General features: G+C 39.3%; 1 protein-coding gene across 4 annotated transcripts in view; it reads right to left on the minus strand.

Moving 5' to 3' along the window:
- The window catches only part of RNF216 (ring finger protein 216), a 162,844-nt gene that overhangs the window by 127,253 nt on the left and 15,345 nt on the right, over positions 1–20,246 (minus strand). For 3 of the 4 annotated variants that reach the window (XM_055340350.1, XM_055340351.1, XM_055340349.1), the window contains exons 2-4: positions 18,239–18,374; positions 10,699–10,832; positions 4–858 (exon numbers count right to left, since the gene is read on the minus strand). In XM_055340350.1, the coding sequence (XP_055196325.1) occupies positions 4–858; positions 10,699–10,832; positions 18,239–18,305 (1,056 nt within the window). In that variant the 5' untranslated portion in view covers positions 18,306–18,374. The remainder of the gene's footprint in view (positions 1–3; positions 859–10,698; positions 10,833–18,238; positions 18,375–20,246) is intronic. The other variant, XM_055340352.1, reaches the window with a different exon arrangement.

Here is a 20,246-nt window from a genome sequence, read left to right on the forward strand (position 1 = left end):
TACTGTTTCTTTCACTAAAAGTGCAACGAGTTCTTGATCTACCTCAGTAGCTTCTTGCCCCCAAAGGTTTTCCAAATTGTGCTCCTGAGATCCTTGTAGTGGAAAGGCTGGCCCTGGCTCTTCATCATCTATTGCTAATTGTTGATCTTCAAGCTCTCCCAGAGGATGGGCAGGCTGAGGAGAAGAGGGGCCTGGAATCCCATCTTGTTGGGGTTCTGGCCTTGGAAAAGCTGGCCTTGGAAAAGCCAGCCCTGGGGGTTCATGCTGATACAACAATGGGCCTAGTTCTGCTTCAGGCTGCCGCTCCTGAGGAACAACCTGATTTGTTATCTCACGGGACTGTTGGTTTAGGGATTGGAAGTAAGGATGGTCTAACCAGCAGTCTTCTTCAATGGCCTGATCATCTAGGATAGCAGTCGATTCTTCAAGATTTGATAAAAGCTCTGTCTCTGAATCTTCAGATGACTGGTTCTGAGTGTCCAAAGGATTGCCTTCTGGTAAAAGCAGGCTACTTTCTTCCAAGATCACGATTTTCTGCTCTGATCTCGGGTTGACAATGTCATTTGCAGCTTGGTTATGACTTGGTCCAGGTTTGGGTTCTCTTTCTGTATGGCTTGGCTTAATGAATTCAGAAACTCCAGGAGGCCCAAGATCCAGAAATTCACCGTAGTCTTCCTCAGAATCATCCTGTGCCCCAGAATCAAACAATGAGCTGTTACACACTGAAAAATAGCCGTTCTTATCTGATTCAAAGGCTGCTCTAGACTTTTTAGGCCTTTCTTCTCCCAATCTTTTGAGATCTTGCCACTGGGCAGCTGGTTTGATGAGATTGGGTCGTGATGTCTGAGGTTTATTTGTCTAAGAAAAAATGAAATTTTAATAATAATTCAATTTCTTTCCTAGGTCTATGTCTCCTTGTGTACTTATGTTGAGCTCTGGAGACAGGACAGGAAAGAAAGAAAACTCAAAACACTCTACCCCACAAAACCTATTTTTCTCTCAACATTTCTCTTAGCACTGAAATCTGATTACAACTGTTAAGAATCAAAGTAACCATTCATAGACTGGAACCTGAGTTATAGGTGAATTATAATTTCACCTGAGACCACTAAAAAACAACTGTATAGCAAAGGAAATAATGAAAGAATGACAACACAGCAGAGGGATGAGGAGTGTTCAATAAACATGAAAAGAATCTAAACTTCACTAGTAAATTAGCAAAATGCAAATTACAAAAAGATCCCCCAGCCCCCCAATAAGACTGGTAGAGGTTTTAGTTAGATATTATCAAGCACTGATAAGGATGTGGGAAAACTCTCAGGCTATCATTCAGGGCTGAATTCAAGAGGGCAACCTGACCTTATTGATTAAATTAAAATGTATATTCTTAGGATATGTCAGTATAACCTTATCTATTCTACACTTATGTATCTAAAAGGGACATATACAAAGATATTCACTGCTACATTGCTTATAACATAAAAAGAAAAAAATCGGAGACATTCTAGTTTATGCCCAAGAGAGTAGGTGAATTGCAATGGATGTCCAATTTTAAGATAGCAGAATTATAGATGCCTCTGACTCTTCTCTGAAATCACCCTGATCCTGGAAGAAGAATGAGACACAGAACTGAAAATCTTTGATGAAAACCAGAAGACATCTGCAATCCCAAAACATAGCATATATGAGGAGGAGCTGACAAATGCAGTAAGTACCACCCCAAATTTCAAGGAAGGCAGAGAAAGCTTCAGAAAGGCAGAGTTTTCCAAAGATGGTGGTGTGCCCTGAGGGCAAAACCAATCCCCTGTTTGGAACAAGAGGAACCACCACTCCACTTGACAGGAGTTTCTGAGGAGTTCAGACTATATGGGAACAGATACCTCTGTGGGGGGTAGCCTGTTAGTGACACAGATGGAGAGAACTTTGAAATGGGTTTCTCTGGAACCAGCAACCTCTGCCAGGTTATAAGAATAGAAAGCTAATTAAACTTAAGTCCATGTGCACAAACACCCTCTGCCTACACACACACACACACACCCGTCTGTTTTAAGAGAGAACTCCTGCTAGCCAACAACAGTACCTAAGCCTTTCCCCAACATAACTGCCTACAAAGAGCCGGTCCATTTTTTTTTTTTTTATTTATGATAGGCACACAGTGAGAGAGAGAGAGGGAGGCAGAGACATAGGCAGAGGGAGAAGCAGGCTCCATGCACCGGGAGCCTGACGTGGGATTCGATCCCGGGTCTCCAGGATCGCGCCCTGGGCCAAAGGCAGGCGCTAAACCGCTGCGCCACCCAGGGATCCCCAAAGAGCCGGTCCAGGAAAACTTCAATTGCATTCACAGTTGAGTAAAAACCAACTAGAAATTACATAAGATACCCAACTTAAAAAAAAAAGAAATGGCAGATGAATAACACAAAAAATTAGTACTACCCAGGAGGTAAAATAATGACAAAACAGAAACAAGAACACAAAGAAGTAATAAAATAATCTTTAATATAAATGCTTTAAATCATTTCTGAGTAGAAACAAGATAATCATCAAAAGCTGGGAGGTGAAGTGAAGAAGCCAGGGGTCAAAAAATACACTTAAAGCTGATAAATCAACTGATATATGTAAGGACAGCATTTGAAAATATAAAAGTAATACCAGAAGAACTAAAAAGAATAAAACTAAGGATAAAAAGCTTTCCAAAAAGGGGCATCTGGGTGGCTCAGTGGTTAAGCATCTGCCTTTAGCTCAGGGCATGATCCTGGGATCAAGTCCTGAGTCAGCAGGGAGCCTGCTTCTCCCTCTGCCTATGTCTCTGCCTCTGTCTCTCATGAATAAATAAATAAAATCTTTAAAAAATTTAAATAAAAAAAAGTTTAAAAATTATCAGCTAGAACACAGTCCCAAAATAAACAAAAACAAAACCTTCAAAATGCAGGGAACATATAGTGAAAGATTACTATTAAAAAAAAAAGACTTATTTATCTATTTTTGAGAGAGAGAGAGAGAGAGAGAGAAAACATGCACACGTGTGCATGTTCTGGAGAGAGAAGCAGAGGAACCTCAAGCAGAATCCTGGCTGAGTACAGAGCCCAGTGAGGGCTCCTCCCCACGACCATAAAATCACAACCAGAGCTGAAGTCCAGAGTTGAATGCTTAACCAACTAAGTAAGCTACCTGGTGTCCTCAAACATTATTTTTAAAAGCAGTAAAAATGTAAAGCAAAATAAATACTATGAAGAACTAAAAACAAATTATAAAAGCCACCATTAATAAATACCTTGCTGATGCAGTCAGGGGAGTGTGTGACTCCTGATCTTGGGGTTAGGAGTTTGAGCCCCACCGTGGATGCAGCAATTAAATAAACAATTTAATATAAACAAGATCAATTCACCTATTATATTTAAAAGTCCCTTTAAAAAGAACCCCTAAAGCAAGACCCAACTATATAATCAGCCACATAACCAAGTGATTGGCACACAGTGATTCAGAAAGCACATAGATAAGGACACAAAAGTGGACTTCTGTTTCTAGTTAACAACATGCCAAATCATTCATAATAACCCTTCTGCTGTAAAAGCAGAAAACTTGGTCAAAATATCAAAGCAACATCAAACATCTACTTGAAGGATTCCGAGATACAGGAAGCAGGAGGAAGTCCAGCAAAATGAACCCCACATTGGGATAGTTTTCTCCTATAGCTGCATTTGCCAATTCCAGATCCAGCTGAAGATGAGATGACAAACATTTCTGACATCCTTACTGAGGAGCTATGGTCACCAAAGGTGGAATTCAGAACTCACTATGGGAAAGAGTTCTGAGAAATCCCAAGCTCAAGGGTAAACTGGAAATATGCTGGACCTCCCTGGAAATGAATCCTAGAGTTTGGATAGTTTAAATTCCTCTATTTGAAACTGCTAAACCCTCAACCTAGTTTGAGAAACAAATGTTGGACCTCTTTGAAGAAAGAGATCATCCAAAACCTCAAATTTTTCATATACGATGATCACCACTCAATAAAAGTAAGTAGGTATATGAGAAGTCAATGCAACATGATAGAAAACCAAACCAAGAGAAGTTAACAGATAAGAGAAACAAACTGCTTCAGAGAGGGAAGATACGAGACATGGATTCTAAAAAAAAAAAACATACACTGCATGTTTAAGGAAATAAAAGACCAGATTGAGAACTTTAGCAGAGAACTAAAAAATATCAGAAAAAAAGAAAGAAAGCAAGAAAGAAACAACCAACCAACAGAAATTTTGTCCGATGGAAAAATTCGGCTAAGACTAGGACAAATGGATGGGTATACAGCATTCTAAATGAACAGAGTTGAAGAGAAAATAGTACAATGAATGAGAGGTCAGAAGAAAGCAGCCTGGGGGGTCTGGGTGGCTCAGGAAGTTAAATGTCTTCCTTTGGCTCAGGTCATGATCTTGGGGTCCTGGGATGGAGTCCTGTATCTGGCTCCCTGCTCAGTGGGGTGGCTGCTTCTTTCTCTGCCCCTCCCTACCACTTGTGTGCTTGTTCTCTCTCAAATAAATAAATAAAATCTTAAAAAAAAAAAAAAAAAAGAAGCAAGCAGCCCAAATAAGGCATAGATACAAAATGATTGAAAATTAGGTAAGAAAATGGTAAAGACTACAGCAAAAAGGTTTTACCAACTACGTGAGTTCTGAATGAGATAAAAAGCAGTATTTTTTTTTTTTTTTTAGATTTTATTTATTTACTCATGAGAGACACAGAGAAGGAGGCAGAGACATAGGCAGAGGGAGAAGCAGGCTCCCTGTGGGAGCCTGATGCAGGACTCGATCCCAGGACCCCGGGATCATGACCTGAGTCAAAGGCAGACACTCAACCACAGAGCCACCCAGGAGTCCCAAGAAACAACATTTGAAAACAAAATACAAATAATCAGGAAGGACAGGGGCTTGATTTATTTTGAAAATCTAAGTAGGATGAATTAAACCGACAGAAACCTAAGAACAGCATAGGAAGACTTTAGAAATCAAATATAAGTTCTTAAAAGCACATACTGCCTTCAAAAGGAAAAAGAAGACTGGCTTTTCAACACAAAAATGAGAGACAGAAAACACTGGAATACCACATCCTTAGTGGTAAAAGAAAATAACTACAACACAGAATTTTATGTTTGATGAAAAGATCAGATTTACTGTAAAGGAAATCCTAAGGAGTGTTCCTTATGTAGAAGAAAAATAATCTGCAAAATGCAGAAAGGAATGAAGAGCAAGAAAAATATTTGGAGGAGGTAAATGCTGATCATATAAAACAAAAGAAAGATTGTGTAGATTTAAAAAAATGTATACAGAATAAAAATATATTTAAAATAGTATTTAATTTGGGAAATAAATAGAGTTAAAGTGTTCTACACTCTACCCAAGAAGAGTTTAAATTTAAAGCACTAATTTATATAATGCTGAAGCCTCTGTGATGTGAGGAAGCCTGAACAAGCTCTTAAAATACATCATATACATTAGACATGACACCAATGACAACTAACAAAAGAACAAACTGAATTTCATCAATGTTTAAAACTTTTTTTTTAAAAGATTTTATTTATTCATGAGAGACACAGAGAGAGAGAGAGAGAGAGAGAGAGAGAGAGAGAGAGAGAGAGAGACAGAGACACAGGCAGAAGGAGAAGCAGGCTCCATGCAGGGAACTCGATGCGGGATTCGATCCTGGGACTTCAGGATCATGCCCTGGGCCAAAGGCAGGCGCTAAACTGCTGAGCCACCCAGGGATCCAAAAAGTTTAAAACTTCTTTGCTTCTAGGACATCACCAAATAATGAAAAGACAGACAATGAGAGAAAATATCCAAAAATCAGGTATAAGGGTACACTACCCAGAATATACAAAGATTCAATAATACAAAGACAATCCTGTTTAAAAATGGGTACATGATTTGCATAGGCATTTTTCCAAAGAAGATATGCAAGTGGCTAATAAGCACATCAAAAGAGGCTAAATATGACTAGCCACTGGGAAATGCAAATCAAAACCATGAGATACCACTTCATATCTACAAGGATGGTTGTAATAAAAAAGATACAACTAACAATTGTTTGAGAGAATATGGAGAAATTGAAACCCTTGCACACTGCTGGTGGGAATGTAGGACAGAGCAGCTGCTATGGAAAACAGTCTGGTAGAGTAGACCAGAGTTATCACAGGATTCCTAGGTATAGAAATGCTATGGTCTGAGTCTGAATGTCTGTGTCTCTCTTCCTGACCCTCATGAATGGGATTAGTGCCTTTGTATAACAGGTTCCAGAGAGATCCTTAGCCTCTTCCACCAAGTGAGGACACAGTGAGAGGTGTTGGCTATGAACTAGAAAGAGGGCCTTCACCAAAACACAACCACACTGGAGCCTTGATCTTGGACTTACCAGCCTCCAGAACTGTGAGCAATAAATTTCTGTTGTTTATAAGTTACCCAGTCAGTGTATTTTGTTATAGTAGCTGGAATAGACTAAGACAATAATGAAGGAAGAAAAAAAAAAACATGTCCACACAAAAACTGCTACATGAATGTTCATAGCAGCATTAGTCATAACAGGAAAAAGGGGAAGTATCCCAAATGTCTTTCAATTTTGATAAACAACATGTGGTACATCCATACAATGGAATATTATTTGGCAATAAAAAGGAATGAAGCACTGATTTATGCTACATCACAGATGAATCTTAAAGACATTAAGCTAAATGAAAGAAGGCTGTCACAAATAAAACCACATATTATATGATCCCATTCATATGAGATGTCCATAAAAGGCACATGTATACAGACAGGAAGTAAATCAGTGGTTGCCTAGGGTGGGGTGCAGAGGATGGTGGTGGGGGGGATTAGCAATCATGGTTAACGGGCACAGGGTTTCCTTTTGGGATAATGAAAATGTCCTAAAATTGATTGTATTAATGGCTGAAAAACTGTAAATACATGAAAAACTATCGAACTGTATCCTTTTTTTAAAGTAGGCTCCATGCTCAGCATGCAGCCCAAGCGGGGCTTGAACTCATGACCCTGAGTGAGATCAAGACCTGAGCTGAGATCAAGAGTTGGGAAGTTTAACGAACTGATCCAGCCAGGTGCCCCTGAACTGTACACTTTAAATGGATGAACGGTATGGTATGTGAATTCTATCTCAAAGAAGTTATTTTAAAAAGGGAGAGATCCTATGATGAAGCCCTAGTGAGAGCAATGCCTGCCAGCTTCCAGCTGCTCCAGTCCTCCGCGGCCCCAGCTTCAGCACTGTGATGACAGCCACACAAGACATCCTAAGCCAGAACCATCCAACTGAGCCCTTCTCAAATTCCTGATCCACAGATGGATAGCTGTAGCTGTTTCAAGCCATTAAGTTTTGAGGTAATATATAATGGCAGTAAGTAACCAGAATAATAATATAAAATAATAATGAGTAACCCAAGAAGTCAGTAAAAGGATAAAATAAATGTTAAAGCATGTTAAATATGCTAAAGCAGAAGAAAAGCAGTCAAAACAAAAGCAGAAACTAATAAGAGAACAAATGGAAGCACTAGAACATCAATCTCAAAGCAGTTTCTTTGGTAAAGGAAGGAGAAAAGGGAAGGAAGGAAGGTAATGTTAGTTCATCAAATTAGGGAAAGGGGACAAAAACACAAGTATACAAAACAGATGGAAGAACCACAGAGGACAGAGAGAATCAGGTTATTTAATTTTATTAAATACACTAAAAAAAAAAAACTCTAAAGAAATGATTTTGTAGGAAAATATCAGTGAACAAAACTGGTACTAAAAGCGACAGAATGGCAGCCCTGGTGGCCCAGCAGTTTAGCACTGCCTTGAGTCCAGGGCGTGATCATGGAGACCCGGGATTGAGTCCCACGTTGGGTTCCCTGCATGGAGCCTGCTTCTCCGCCTCATTCTCTCTGTGTCTCTCGTGAATAAGTAAATAAAATCTTAAAAAAAAAATAAAAGTGACAGAAGGGGCGCCTGGAGCGTCTTGGTAGGTTAAGCATCCGACTCTTAGTTTCAGCTCAGTTTATAATCTCAGGGTCGTGAGATTGAGCCCAGCGTTGGGCTCCAATACTTAGCTTGGAGTTGGCTTTGAGGGTCTCTCACTCTGCTCCTCCCATACTCTCTAAAATAAAAAAAAAAATCTTTAAAAAAAGAAGTGGCAGAAGGTGGCACCTGGGTGGCTCTCTCAGTTCAGTGTCCGACTGCTGATTTTGGCTCAGGTCCTGATATCATGATTGTTGAGTTTGAGCCCTATATTGGGCTCCATTTTGGGTGTGCAGTCTACTTTAAAAAAAAAAAAGTGACAAAAATCTAGAAATGTTAATTACCAGAGAGAAACCCAAAATAGTTTCAAAGAACTGGCCTCCAAGATAAACAACAGCCCAAATACCTGTTGGGTAGTGTAAATCCTACCAAATTTGTAAGGAATAGGTAATGCCAATGTTATTTAAAATAGTATCAAAGCACAGGAGAAAAAAAAACTTCTAAATTCTTTTCCTGAAATCTGACTCAATCACATTTATAATAACCTTATCAAAGATAGCATAGGTACACACATATACCTATGGGCCAATATCACTCGTGAGATCTATGGAGAAAACCCCAAATAAAATCTTAACAGATGGACTCTAAGGGCTTATTACCATTACATTATAATACTATTACCAAGCAGAGTCTATGGAGGGACAGCAAAATAATTTACATTAATGGAACGAAGAAAAATTTTATGATAATCTCTACAAATGCTGAAAGGGAATTTGATAGAATTCTATATTTACTAATAAAAACTTAAAGTAGATGGCTACTTCCTTAACATAATTTAAAAAATTGTACCTCAAGCAAAAAGCCACCATCTCATTTAGTGAAGAAACAATGAAATTGTTCCCATTTATGTCAGTGGGTATTTTTCTCATTCCTATTACAATCATTAAAATTTTTGAGAAGGTATTAATTTAACATAATTAGATAAGATAAAGACAAATATAAAAACTGGAAAGGAAGAAACTGCAAGTATCATTATTTGTAGATAGGTCAGATACCATCCCGAGACAGGTTCATAGGGTCAACTGAAAGACAAATATAGATAACAAAGATAAGATGAAATTTTTTTTTAAGATTTTATTTATTTATTCATAGAGATGCAGAGAGAGGGAGAGGCAGAGACACAGGCAGAGGGAGAAGCAGGCTCCATGCAGAGAGCCTGGTGTGGGACTCGATCCAGGGTCTCCAGATCATGCCGTGGGCTGCAGGCGGCGCTAAACCGCTGCGCCACCGGGGCTGCCCGATAAGATGAAATTAATATAAAATTAATACTAAGACCAATAGACTCCTAAATTAAAAAAAAAAAAAAAAAAGCTGGGATACCTGGGTGGCTCTAGTGGTTGAGAGTCTGCCTGTGGCCTAGGGTGTGATCCTGAGAGTCCTGGGATCACAGGGATCAAGTCCCACATTAGGTTCCCTGCATGGAGCCTGTTTCGCCCTCTGCATCTGTCTCTGCCTCCTTCTACGTCTCTCATGAATAAATAAATAAAATTTATTAAAAAAAAAAAAAAGTTAAAAGGTACAGGAGAAGAGGAAAGATGCCATTTACAAAAGTGATAGAAAAGATAAGATAACCAGGAAGAAAATTAACAAAAAATGTTTTAAGATTTAGGGACAACTGGGTGGCTCAGTGTTTAAGTGTCTGCCTTTGGCTCTGGTCATGATCCCAGGGTCCTGGGATCGAATCCCACACATCGGCTCCCTGTAGGGAGCCTACTTCTCCCTCTACCTATGTCTCTGCCTCTGTGTCTTTCATGAATAGCTCTTTAAAGAAAAAAGTGTTTAACTTTTTTTTTTTTTTTTTTTTTACTTATTTATGATAGGCACACAGTGAGAAGAGAGAGAGGCAGAGACACAGGCAGAGGGAGAAGCAGGCTCCATGCACCGGGAGCCCGACGTGGGATTCGATCCCGGGTCTCCAGGATCGCGCCCTGGGCCAAAGGCAGGCGCCAAACCGCTGCGCCACCCAGGGATCCCAGTGTTTAACATTTATAGTAAGAAAAATTCAAAATGCTCTAGCTGAGGGATACAAAGAAAGGTTAGACCAAATGGAATGAGAAAGTTAGAATATATTAAAAATATTATAATATTATTATAAAATATTGTTCTAAGTTTAACAGTAAGATTTGTTTTGAATTCATCGATCTGCCTATTGGAGTTAGAAAAGCTGAGGCCAAAATTTATATAAAAATATAAGCACAGGGGTGCCTGGGTGACTCAATGGTTGAGCATCTGCCTTTGGCTCAGGTCATGATTCCAGGGTCCTGGGATTGAATGCCGCATCTGCTCTCCACAGGGAGTCTGCCTCTCTGTCTCTTATGAATAAATACATAAAATCTCAGAAACAAAAAAAAAAAAAGGTTGTAGTAATTATAAAAGTGCAGAGTAGTGCATGAATAGTCAGAGCAATACTGGAGAAATCGAGAAACAGACCAAACATAGGGCTTCTAAAGCACGGGGCATTAGGCAGTGTAGAAAGAGGCTGTTCTCAAAGATGCAGGACAACATATACACAGAGCCACAGTACAGCAGAAGTGGTGCTCTCAGCTGTCCTACAACAAAGCCCCAACACCCACTGCTACGGGACAAAGAATCAGATCACTAACTTACAAAAATGCCTCCTCATGGTAAGTTTAAGAAAACTCACTTCTGTCAGGATGACATCATCATCCAGGTCCTCTTCATCGTGTTGCTGAGGAGCTGGGGTGACCAGCATAGGAATCCCTTCCTCATCAGAGGAGTCAGATATGGTGATGGGCCCATCTCTGAGATTGATCCAGTCTAAAAGGAGGCAGAGAACAAGGTTACTAGATGGATGTGATCATATTCAGTCTTTTAATTCAATTTTGGGATGAAAAGGGTCAAGCCTAAAGCCAAATTCATGGCTACTAATGTGTTAGCTTATCTATTCAAGCAGCACACCCACCCAAGAATTAATAGCCAGGTTTCTGTGGTAAGCTTTGCCAATAATACATTTTGGGAACCAACAGAAAAAATCTGACAAGATCATTAACTTTTTCTTATACTAGGTTTGAAAAGTCTTTGTGAAATTTTGACTGCAAATTTTTAAAAATGAAATTATGGTCTCCGACCTCATCTCTATTCCTCCCAGAGAATAAAACATTGTTTTGGAGTACCTGGATAGCTCGGTCGGTTAAGTGTCTGCCTTTGGCTTGGGTCATGATCCTGGGATCCTGGGTTCGAGCCCCACATCGGGCTCCCTGCTCTGTGGGGAGTCGGCTTCTCCCTCTGTCCCTCCCCCTGCTCATGCATGATCGCGCTCTCTCTCACTCTCTCATAAATAAATAAAATCTTAAAAAAACAAAACACTGTTTTATTCAACTATCTGAAGAAACTTTCATTCAAAAATAGTAAAATTTTCATTTAATATTTAAAATCCCAAAGTTTGCTTACCTTAGCCATAGACCTTAAATATAATTTACACATAGTTCATTGTTTCAAACAGCCATTAACATCTATGACAGTAAACAACAGAACCTTCCTAATTTCCTTTTTTAAATTTTATTATTTTTTAAAGATGAGAGAGCACGTGAATATTTGAGCAGGGGGAGCAGCAGAGAGAGAGGGAGGAGAAAAGCAGATTCCTTGCTGTGTGTGGAACCCAACATGGGGCTCAATCTCAGGACCCTGAGATCATGACCTAAGCTGAAATGAAGAGTTAGATGCTAAAATGACTGAGCCACCCAGGGGTCCCATCCTTTTAAGTACAAGTAGAGTTAAGGTAACTAACTACCTGGATACAGTAATTATGTTCAAGGTTTCTAACTCTTTTTATTTGAAAAAATAGAGTATGTCTAATATGAATTACTGGATAACAAAAACTTAATTTCTTCCCGCCTGGCCCATGGGAATGTTAAAGGTTAAAACAGGCAATGAGGAGAAAATGCATTAAGAGTCCTAGAGGGCAGCCTGAGTGGCTCGGTGGTTTAGCGCTGCCTTCAGCTCAGGGTGTGATCCTGGAGACCCGGTATCAAGTCCCAGGTCGGGCTCCCTGCATGGAGCCTGCTTTTCCCTCAGTCTGTGTCTCTGCCTCTCTCTCTGTGTGTCTCTCGTGAATAAATGAATAAAATCTTAAAAAAAAAAAAAAAAAAAAAAGAGTCCTAGAGAAAAGGTTGGGGGGGGGGCTGTGACCACAAGAAGAAAAGATGCGTTATCATTACAAATGTTGAAATTTCTCTATTAAAGGTTTATATCTTTCTCAAGGTTAATATCTCATTTATTTTTATTGCATCCAACAATTTGAAAAGCAATCTAAAGTCAATTATCTCACTTCATCCCAGTAACACAGCTGTGTTGAGCCAGGGACAGCAGTTTGCTGCATCTAAGGTCAGATCGCCTAGGTTCAAGTCTCTGTTCTACCATATGCCAGCCACGTGATACTATTACCTAACTTCATCAAGCATCCACTTCTTCAACATTAAAAAGGGTTAACAGTGATAGTTTGAGGGGAGAAGGCTCAAACCCACAGCCTGCAATGAGGATAGGCAACCAAAAGTAGCTTAATTCATGAGACAGAATTCTAGATTTTCCTGAGTGTTCTCAATCATTGTATGTCTTTGGTCATTTCTAGTTATTAAATGGTTGTTTTTGACAATTTTTTTTTTGAAGATCCAATTGGCTTTACTAAACATTCATGAATTAGGCAGCACCCCATCTAGCAAGCAGAATGGAGGTCTGGACAATTTTGTCTAATTTTACCACTGGTTTTGGAGAGAGAATTTGCCAACCTCAGTCAGTCATTCCAAAAAACCCACCCTGTGGAGGTCCATTATGAAAAGACGCTGAGGCAGAGGCACTAGACAGCAGGCACAAGGTCAAGAGAGAAAAGGGGTACCAGTTAAACAGCATAATGAACAAGACCCTGGCTGCCTTCTGCTGTTTAGCTCCCAGAATGCTGGCTGAGAGTCTCAGATTCCATACGCAGAAAACTGTAGATTCCAGTCTAGAAGTACCAGCCCAAGAAAAGAACACTTTATCAACAACCTTGGAAGACCCAATGAAAAAGCTGGCTTGAAACCTATCACCTCACAGTGAAGCCTAATGGTTGACAAGATACTCCCCAACACACCATGTATAACACATTACCCTTTAAAAAATTAACGTACAACAAAGCCTATGAACCAAATGTCTAACTCCATGAATTAATCAAAAGGCCCAAACCTGAGTGACCATCACCAAGGTCGGTAAATACAACACTTCCAGCATACTAATAGCCTCCTAACTCCACAGACTAGTTTTGCTTGTTTGAATATACATTCATTTATTTCTGGCTTTCTTGCAAATAACAGGTCCATGTATCCAATGCTGGGGCATGTGCTGTAGCTATCTGCTGTACATAATCCACTATAAGACCATATAGTGGATAAGTTGTAAGTGGATAAGTTAGTTATTTTTCTGTCAATGGACATTTGGATTGGTTCCAGTCTTGGCTATTTTGGATAATACTTTTTTTTTTTTTTTTTTAAGAGAGAGAAAAAGGGGAGGCAGGGGGAAGGGCAGAAAGAGAAGGAAAGACTTTTTTTTTCTTTTTAAAGATTTTTATTTATTTATTAATGAGACACACAGAGAGAGGCAGAGACACACAGGCAGTGGGAGAGGCAGGCTCCCTGTGGGGAGCCCAATGTGGGACTCGATCCTGGGCCCCAAGATCAGGCCTCGAGCCGAAGGCAGATACTTAACCGCTAAGCCACCCAGGCATCCCAAAAGATAGACTCTTAAGCAGGCTCCACATCCAATGCAAAGCCTGACTTGGGGCTTGATCCCACGGCCCTGAGATCATTACCTGAGCCACCTAGGTACCTCTAATGCTGTCTTAAACATTCTTACACATGTCTCTTGGTATACTCATTTCAGTTGGGTACATTCTAGGAGTGGAAGTACTGAATCGGGGAAAGCATATGTTCAATTTTTGTGGATGATGCAAACAATTTTCCAAATCGTGCTAATTTAAACTCCCACTAGTAGTGTGGAGTGGGATGGTTCCTGCTACTTTGTGTCCTTATTGGAACACAGCCATGCACATTCACCTATATATCATCTTTAGTTGCCTTCACGTTACAACTTACAATGGTATAGTCGAGTAATTGCCAACAGAGACCATCAGGACTTGCAAGGCAAAAATAGTGACTATCTGGACTTTTAAAAGTTTGCTGAGTCCCAGGGATCCCTGGGTGGCTCAGCGGTTTGGCGCCTGCCTTTGGCCCAGGGTGCGATCCTGGAGCCCCGGGATCGAGTCCCACATCGGGCTCCCGGCATGGAGCCTGTTTCTCCCTCCCTCTGCCTCTCTCTCTATGTCTATCATAAATAAGTAAATGTTAAAAAAAATAAAAATAAAAATAAAAAAAAAGTTTGCCAAGTCTTCATTTATTCAGTTTTCTTCAAACAAGACATTAGATGCATCTCATAAGCTTCAACAGACTGTATTTTCATTATCATGCAATTCAAATTATTTTCTGATTTCCACTGTGATTTTTTTTTTAAAGATTTTATTTATTTATTCATGAGACACAAAGACAGAGTGTGCGCGCGAGAGAGTGCAGCAGAGACACAGGCAGAGGGAGAAGCAGGCTCCATGCAGGGAGCCCGACATGGGATTCAATCCCGTGGTCTCCAGGATCATGCCCTGGGCTGAAGGTGGCGCTAATTCACTGAGCCACCTGGGCTGCCCTCTTGAACCGTAAGTCACACTGAAATGTACTCCCATTTTCCACACATACAGGTATTTTCTAATTATATTTCTGTAATTGATTTACAACTTAATTCCAACATGGTTAGAAAATATGATCTATAGGATTTTAATCCTCTCAAACCTGAAACTTGTTTTGTGGCTCAAAATATGGCCAATTTTGTTAAATACATTAGACTCGGTTTTCCATTTATGTCTATTATGTCAAATTTGTTGATCATGTTCTTCCATGTTCTATATTCATACAAATGTTTGTGTATGCTTGCTGTCTGTCAGTGAAAGAAACCTGTTAAAACCTTCCATTATGATTGTGGATTTGCTAATTTCTTTTAGTTTTGTTAATTCTTGCTTTGTATATTTTGACATCATGTTACTGAGTGTCTAGAGATTTGAACTGTTTTGTCTTTCCAGTGTACTAACCCCTGTACCATTATAAACTCTTTATTAATACTTCTGGTTAGGGGCACCTGGGAGGCTCAGTGGTTGAGTGTCTGCCTTTGGCTTAGGTCGTGATCCTGGGGTTCTGGGATCAAGTCCCACATCGGGCTCTTTGCAGGGAGCCTGCTTCTCCCTTTGCCTATGTCTCTGCCTCTCTCTCTGTGGCTTTTAAAAATAAATATAATCTAAAAACAAAACAAAACAAAACTTCTGGTTAAAATGTTCACTTTATCTGATAACATATAGACATACCAGCTCTTTTTTGTGCTATTTGCATAATCTTTTTTCTTTTCTTTTTTTTTTCATAATCTTTTTTCATTCTTGTACTTTTCACCTTTATTTTACCTTCATTTTTAAGCCTATTTTCACTGGGTATAAAATTCTTACAATTAAATACTACTCAGCAATTAAAAAGGATTTAATTACTGATACACGCAATGTGGATGAATCTCAAAATATATATTGGGCAGAAATGTTCAGGTATAAGGAATATATACTGTATGGTTCCATTTATACGAAACTGTAAAGTGACAAAAAGTAGGTCAGTGGTTTCCTTGGTCCAGGAGTAGGGTGAGGACTGATCGCAGATGGGGCATAAAGGAACATTTCTGGGATGACAGAAATGATGTTCCTTATCTAAGTAAAGGGGGTGGTTGTATGGCTATATTCATTTTTCAAAGCTTACTGAACTATATGCTTAAAATGTGTGCATTTAAATAAATTATACCTCAATAAAGATGATTTAAAAATAAAAAACCTACAGGGGCTGGCACAATAAGAATTATTAATACAGCACATAAAAACAAAACAACTCTGCGGGATCCCTAGGTGGCGCAGCGGTTTAGCGCCTGCCTTTGGCCCGGGGCACGATCCTGGAGACCTGGGATGGAATCCCGCGTCGAGCTCCCTGCATGGAGCCTGCTTCTCCCTCTCCCTGTGTCTCTGACACTCTCTCTTTCTCTGCGTGACTATCATGAATGAATAAATAAAATCTTAAAAAAAAAAAAAAAAACAACTCTGCATGCCTGAAAAAAATCCTCATGCTGGGTGCTAAATACACAAAACTCATCTAACAGAAAAATATACCTTCAAAGTGAATAATCTCTCCCAAAGAATTAGTTGTTTGGACACTCTGTTCAGGTAGATTTAAAATCCAGTTAAAAAAGAGCTACAACATTAATTTGATATACATGTTCAAAAAAATTGGAAATGATCACAAATTACGGCTAAGATTTAAAAATTTGTGCATCCACAATAAATTATGGTTCTCTCACTTCCAAGTTAGAATAAACTATTAATAAAATCCTAAAAGAATTAGTACTTCTTTTGCACTCATAATTTACATAGTTTAACCATTTTATTTTTCTCAATTTATCTGCCTAATAAAATCTGCTCGGGATCCCTGGGTGGCGCAGCGGTTTGGCGCCTGCCTTTGGCCCAGGGCGCGATCCTGGAGACCCGGGATCGAATCCCACGTCGGGCTCCTGGTGCATGGAGCCTGCTTCTCCCTCTGCCTGTGTCTCTGCCTCTCTCTCTCTCTGTGACTTTCATAAATAAGTTAAAAAAATTTAAAAAAAAAATAATAAAATCTGCTCAACTTTAAATGCTCTCTGAAAGCCAAGTGTATATAATTTACCCTCTCCTGAGGAAAAAAATCATCCTCGTAAGCACAAAATATTATCAATGGGAAAAGACAAAAAAAAAAAGTGTAAAATTTCTTCCATGGAATTTTTTTTAAAAAATGATTTTATTGGGGATCCCTGGGTGGCGCAGCGGTTTAGCGCCTGCCTTTGGCCCAGGGCGCGATCCTGGAGACCCGGGATGGAATCCCACGTCGGGCTCCTGGTGCATGGAGCCTACTTCTCCCTCTGCCTGTGTCTCTGCCTCTCTCTCTCTCTCACTGTGTGCCTATCATAAATAAATAAAAAAAAAAATTAAAAAATTAAAAAAAAAAAGATTTTATTGGAGAGAGAGGGAGAGAGGGAGAGAGAGAAAGAGAGAAAGAGAGAAAGAGAGAGAGAGTGTATGCGTGCACAGGTAAGGAGAGGAGGGAAGGGGAAGGGACGTGGGGGTGGGTGGGGAGAAGCCAACTACTTGCTGAGCAGGGAGCCCAATGTGGGACTCAATCCCAGGATCATGATCTGAGCCTAAGGCAGACACTTAATTAAACGGCTGAGCCACCCAGGTGCCCCCTTCCATGGAATTTATACTTGGAAAAATACTTTTCCTACTCAGCAGCATCCATTTTTTCCTTTCAGCCTAGGTGTAAATGTGAATTAGGATTTGAATGGAAACTCCATATGCATTTAGGAATGTTACAGAAATGCAAGCTCCCTTCCCTTTATGAATCAATGAACTTCCCCAAATTTTAAACACTGTAAAATCAAAGAATACATGTTCTAAAATTCCCTATAAGGCAACCAGAATCTTCTGGCAAAAAATAAATCAAGCATCATACTAGGGGGCAAAAATGCTATAGTAGCACTTTCAGATCATACAGACCTGAAGGAGCACTTCTTTGAAGATCTTATTCCTTCAAAAACAGAACTGCCACAGTTTCCATACTCCCAACCCTTAAGAGCCAATGACTGCACATTCACAGCTCATTTTGGCTTGTTCATTAATAGCTTATTAATTTTTTTAAAGATTTTATTTATTTATTAATTAGAGACACAGAGAGAGAGAGGCAGAGACACAGGCAGAGGGAGAAGCAGGCTCCATGCAAGGAGCCTGATGTGGGACTCGATCCCGGGACTCCAGGATCACACCTTGGGCTGAAGGCAGGTGCTAGACCACTAAGCCACCCAGGGATCCCAGCTTATTAATTTTTAATTTACTTTTAAACTTCATTCATACCAGTATATATCACCATTTGACACAAAATTCTAGTCTCATGAGTCCAATACACCAGATGTTCTAAGGTCCAAAAAATGAAGTATCTCTAAGGTTCCTCATAGTGCAAAACAGATTCATTTCAAAGGAACTATGACTGTACCATAACAAGAAAAAGCAATGATGAAAGGGAAAAAGTGAGAATACTTACCTTGTCCCCTGTGGCAGTGAAAGTTGTTCAAAGGAATGACCTCTTCATTATTGTTTCCCTCTGCCATTTTCAAATGCAGACATACACGTATGTGTTTACTAATATTTAAACATGGTAAGTATCTGTTCAAAAGGATCTGAAAAAGAAAAAAAAGAACATTAAGAATGCGGGACTGTCAAAACTCTTCCCATGTATTTGGTGAAGGGCATTCTAAGTGATGAAAATACCACTTAAGGAAAAAATAAAAGAATGTGTAACTAAAAGCTAACAGAGGGAGGAAAAAGAATAAAAAAAATAACTATTCCAAAAGAACATATAGAAGAGAAATAAAAGATCAAAGAACAGATGGAATGTATAAAGAACAAAAAATATTACTTAAAAAAATAATTAAAGGAACCTATGGAATGGGAGAAAATATTTGCAGTTCTTATTATCTAGTAAGGGGTTAAAACCCAAAATATACAAAGAACTCCTACAACTAAATAGCCAAAAAGCAAATAATCCAATTTTAAAACAGGGATCTAGACATTTTTCCAATAAAATATTCAAATAACCAACAGGTACATGAAAAGGTACTCAATATCAATCACCAGGGAAATGCCAATCAAAACCAAGAGCTATAGCCTCTCACTTATTAGAATGACTATTACCAAAAGAACAGAGATAACAAATGCTGGTGAGGACACACAGAAAAGGCAGCCCTTGTACTCTACTGGAGAGAATGTAAATTGGTACAGCCACTATGGAAGCTAGTATGGGGGTGTCTCAAAAAATTAAAAATAAGACTACCATATGATCCAGCAATTTCATTGCTGGGTATATATCTGAAAAAAAAGAAATCACTAATGTTGTCAAGATGTCTGCATCTCCATGTTCACTGCAGCATTATTTACAATTGCCAAGACGCATACACAGCCTAAGTGTTCACTCAGTCAATGCGTGGTTCAGTTAAGTGTCTACTCTTGGCTTCTGCTCAGGTTATGCTCTTAGGGTCCTGAGACTGAGCCCCATGTTGAGCTCTGCGCTGAGCTTGTCCTTCTCCCTCTGCTCCTTCCCCTGCTTCCTCTCTCATAAATTAAAAAGAGAAAAAAAAAAAGGAGAAGAAAAGAAAAAGATGCTAGAAAGTGACTACTATTCAGCTGTAAAAAAGAGGAAAATCCTGCCATATGCAACATGGATGAACTCTGAAGGCATTATACACACTAAGTGAAATGAGGCAGAGAAAGACAAATAGGATCTCACATATTGGAACCCAATAAAACATCCCAAATGTCCCCAAACACCCAAACTCATAAAAAGTGAGATCACATGTGGTTACCTAGATAGAAGAATTGGATGAAGGAGGTCAAAAGGTACAAACTTCCAGTTACAAAATAAATAGGTAATGGGGCCATAAGGTACAACATGAGGGCTATAGTTAACACTGTTGTAGGGCACATTTGAAAGCTGCTATGAAAGTAAATCCCGAAAGATCTCATCAAAAGGAAAAAAAAAACATTTTTCTCTTTTTCTTGGGGGGGGGGGGCTGTCCATATGAGATGATGGACATTAAAACTTACTGAGGTGATCACTTTCCAATTTATTTAAGTCAATATCTCATATAACTTAATAACACTGGAAAATATATTTATGTAACAGACAACATAAGCACTGTTAAGTGTAAGAAAAAGCTTTAAAAGGATGGAAAGCAATATCCTGAACATCAAAAACTGTTAAGTTCTTAATTTTTTTAAAAGATTTTATTTATTCATGAGAGAGAGAGAGAGAGAGAGAGAGAGAGAGGCGCAGAGACACAGGACACAGGCAGAGGGAGAAGCAGGTTCCATGCAGGGAGCCCAACATGGGACTCGATCCCAAGACTCCAGGATCATACCCTGGGCCAAAGGCAGGCGCTTAAACCGCTGAGCCACCCGGCCTGCCCTGTTAAGTTCTTAATTTAAGATACTTTATTTTTCAGTCATATAATGTCCATCTGATTTTTAAAATAAATTCCAATTCTATGTTGAAG

The sequence above is a fragment of the Nyctereutes procyonoides genome, unplaced genomic scaffold (genome assembly GCF_905146905.1).
Source record: "Nyctereutes procyonoides isolate TBG_1078 unplaced genomic scaffold, NYPRO_anot_genome, whole genome shotgun sequence".
Classification (NCBI taxonomy): Eukaryota; Metazoa; Chordata; class Mammalia; order Carnivora; family Canidae; genus Nyctereutes; species Nyctereutes procyonoides.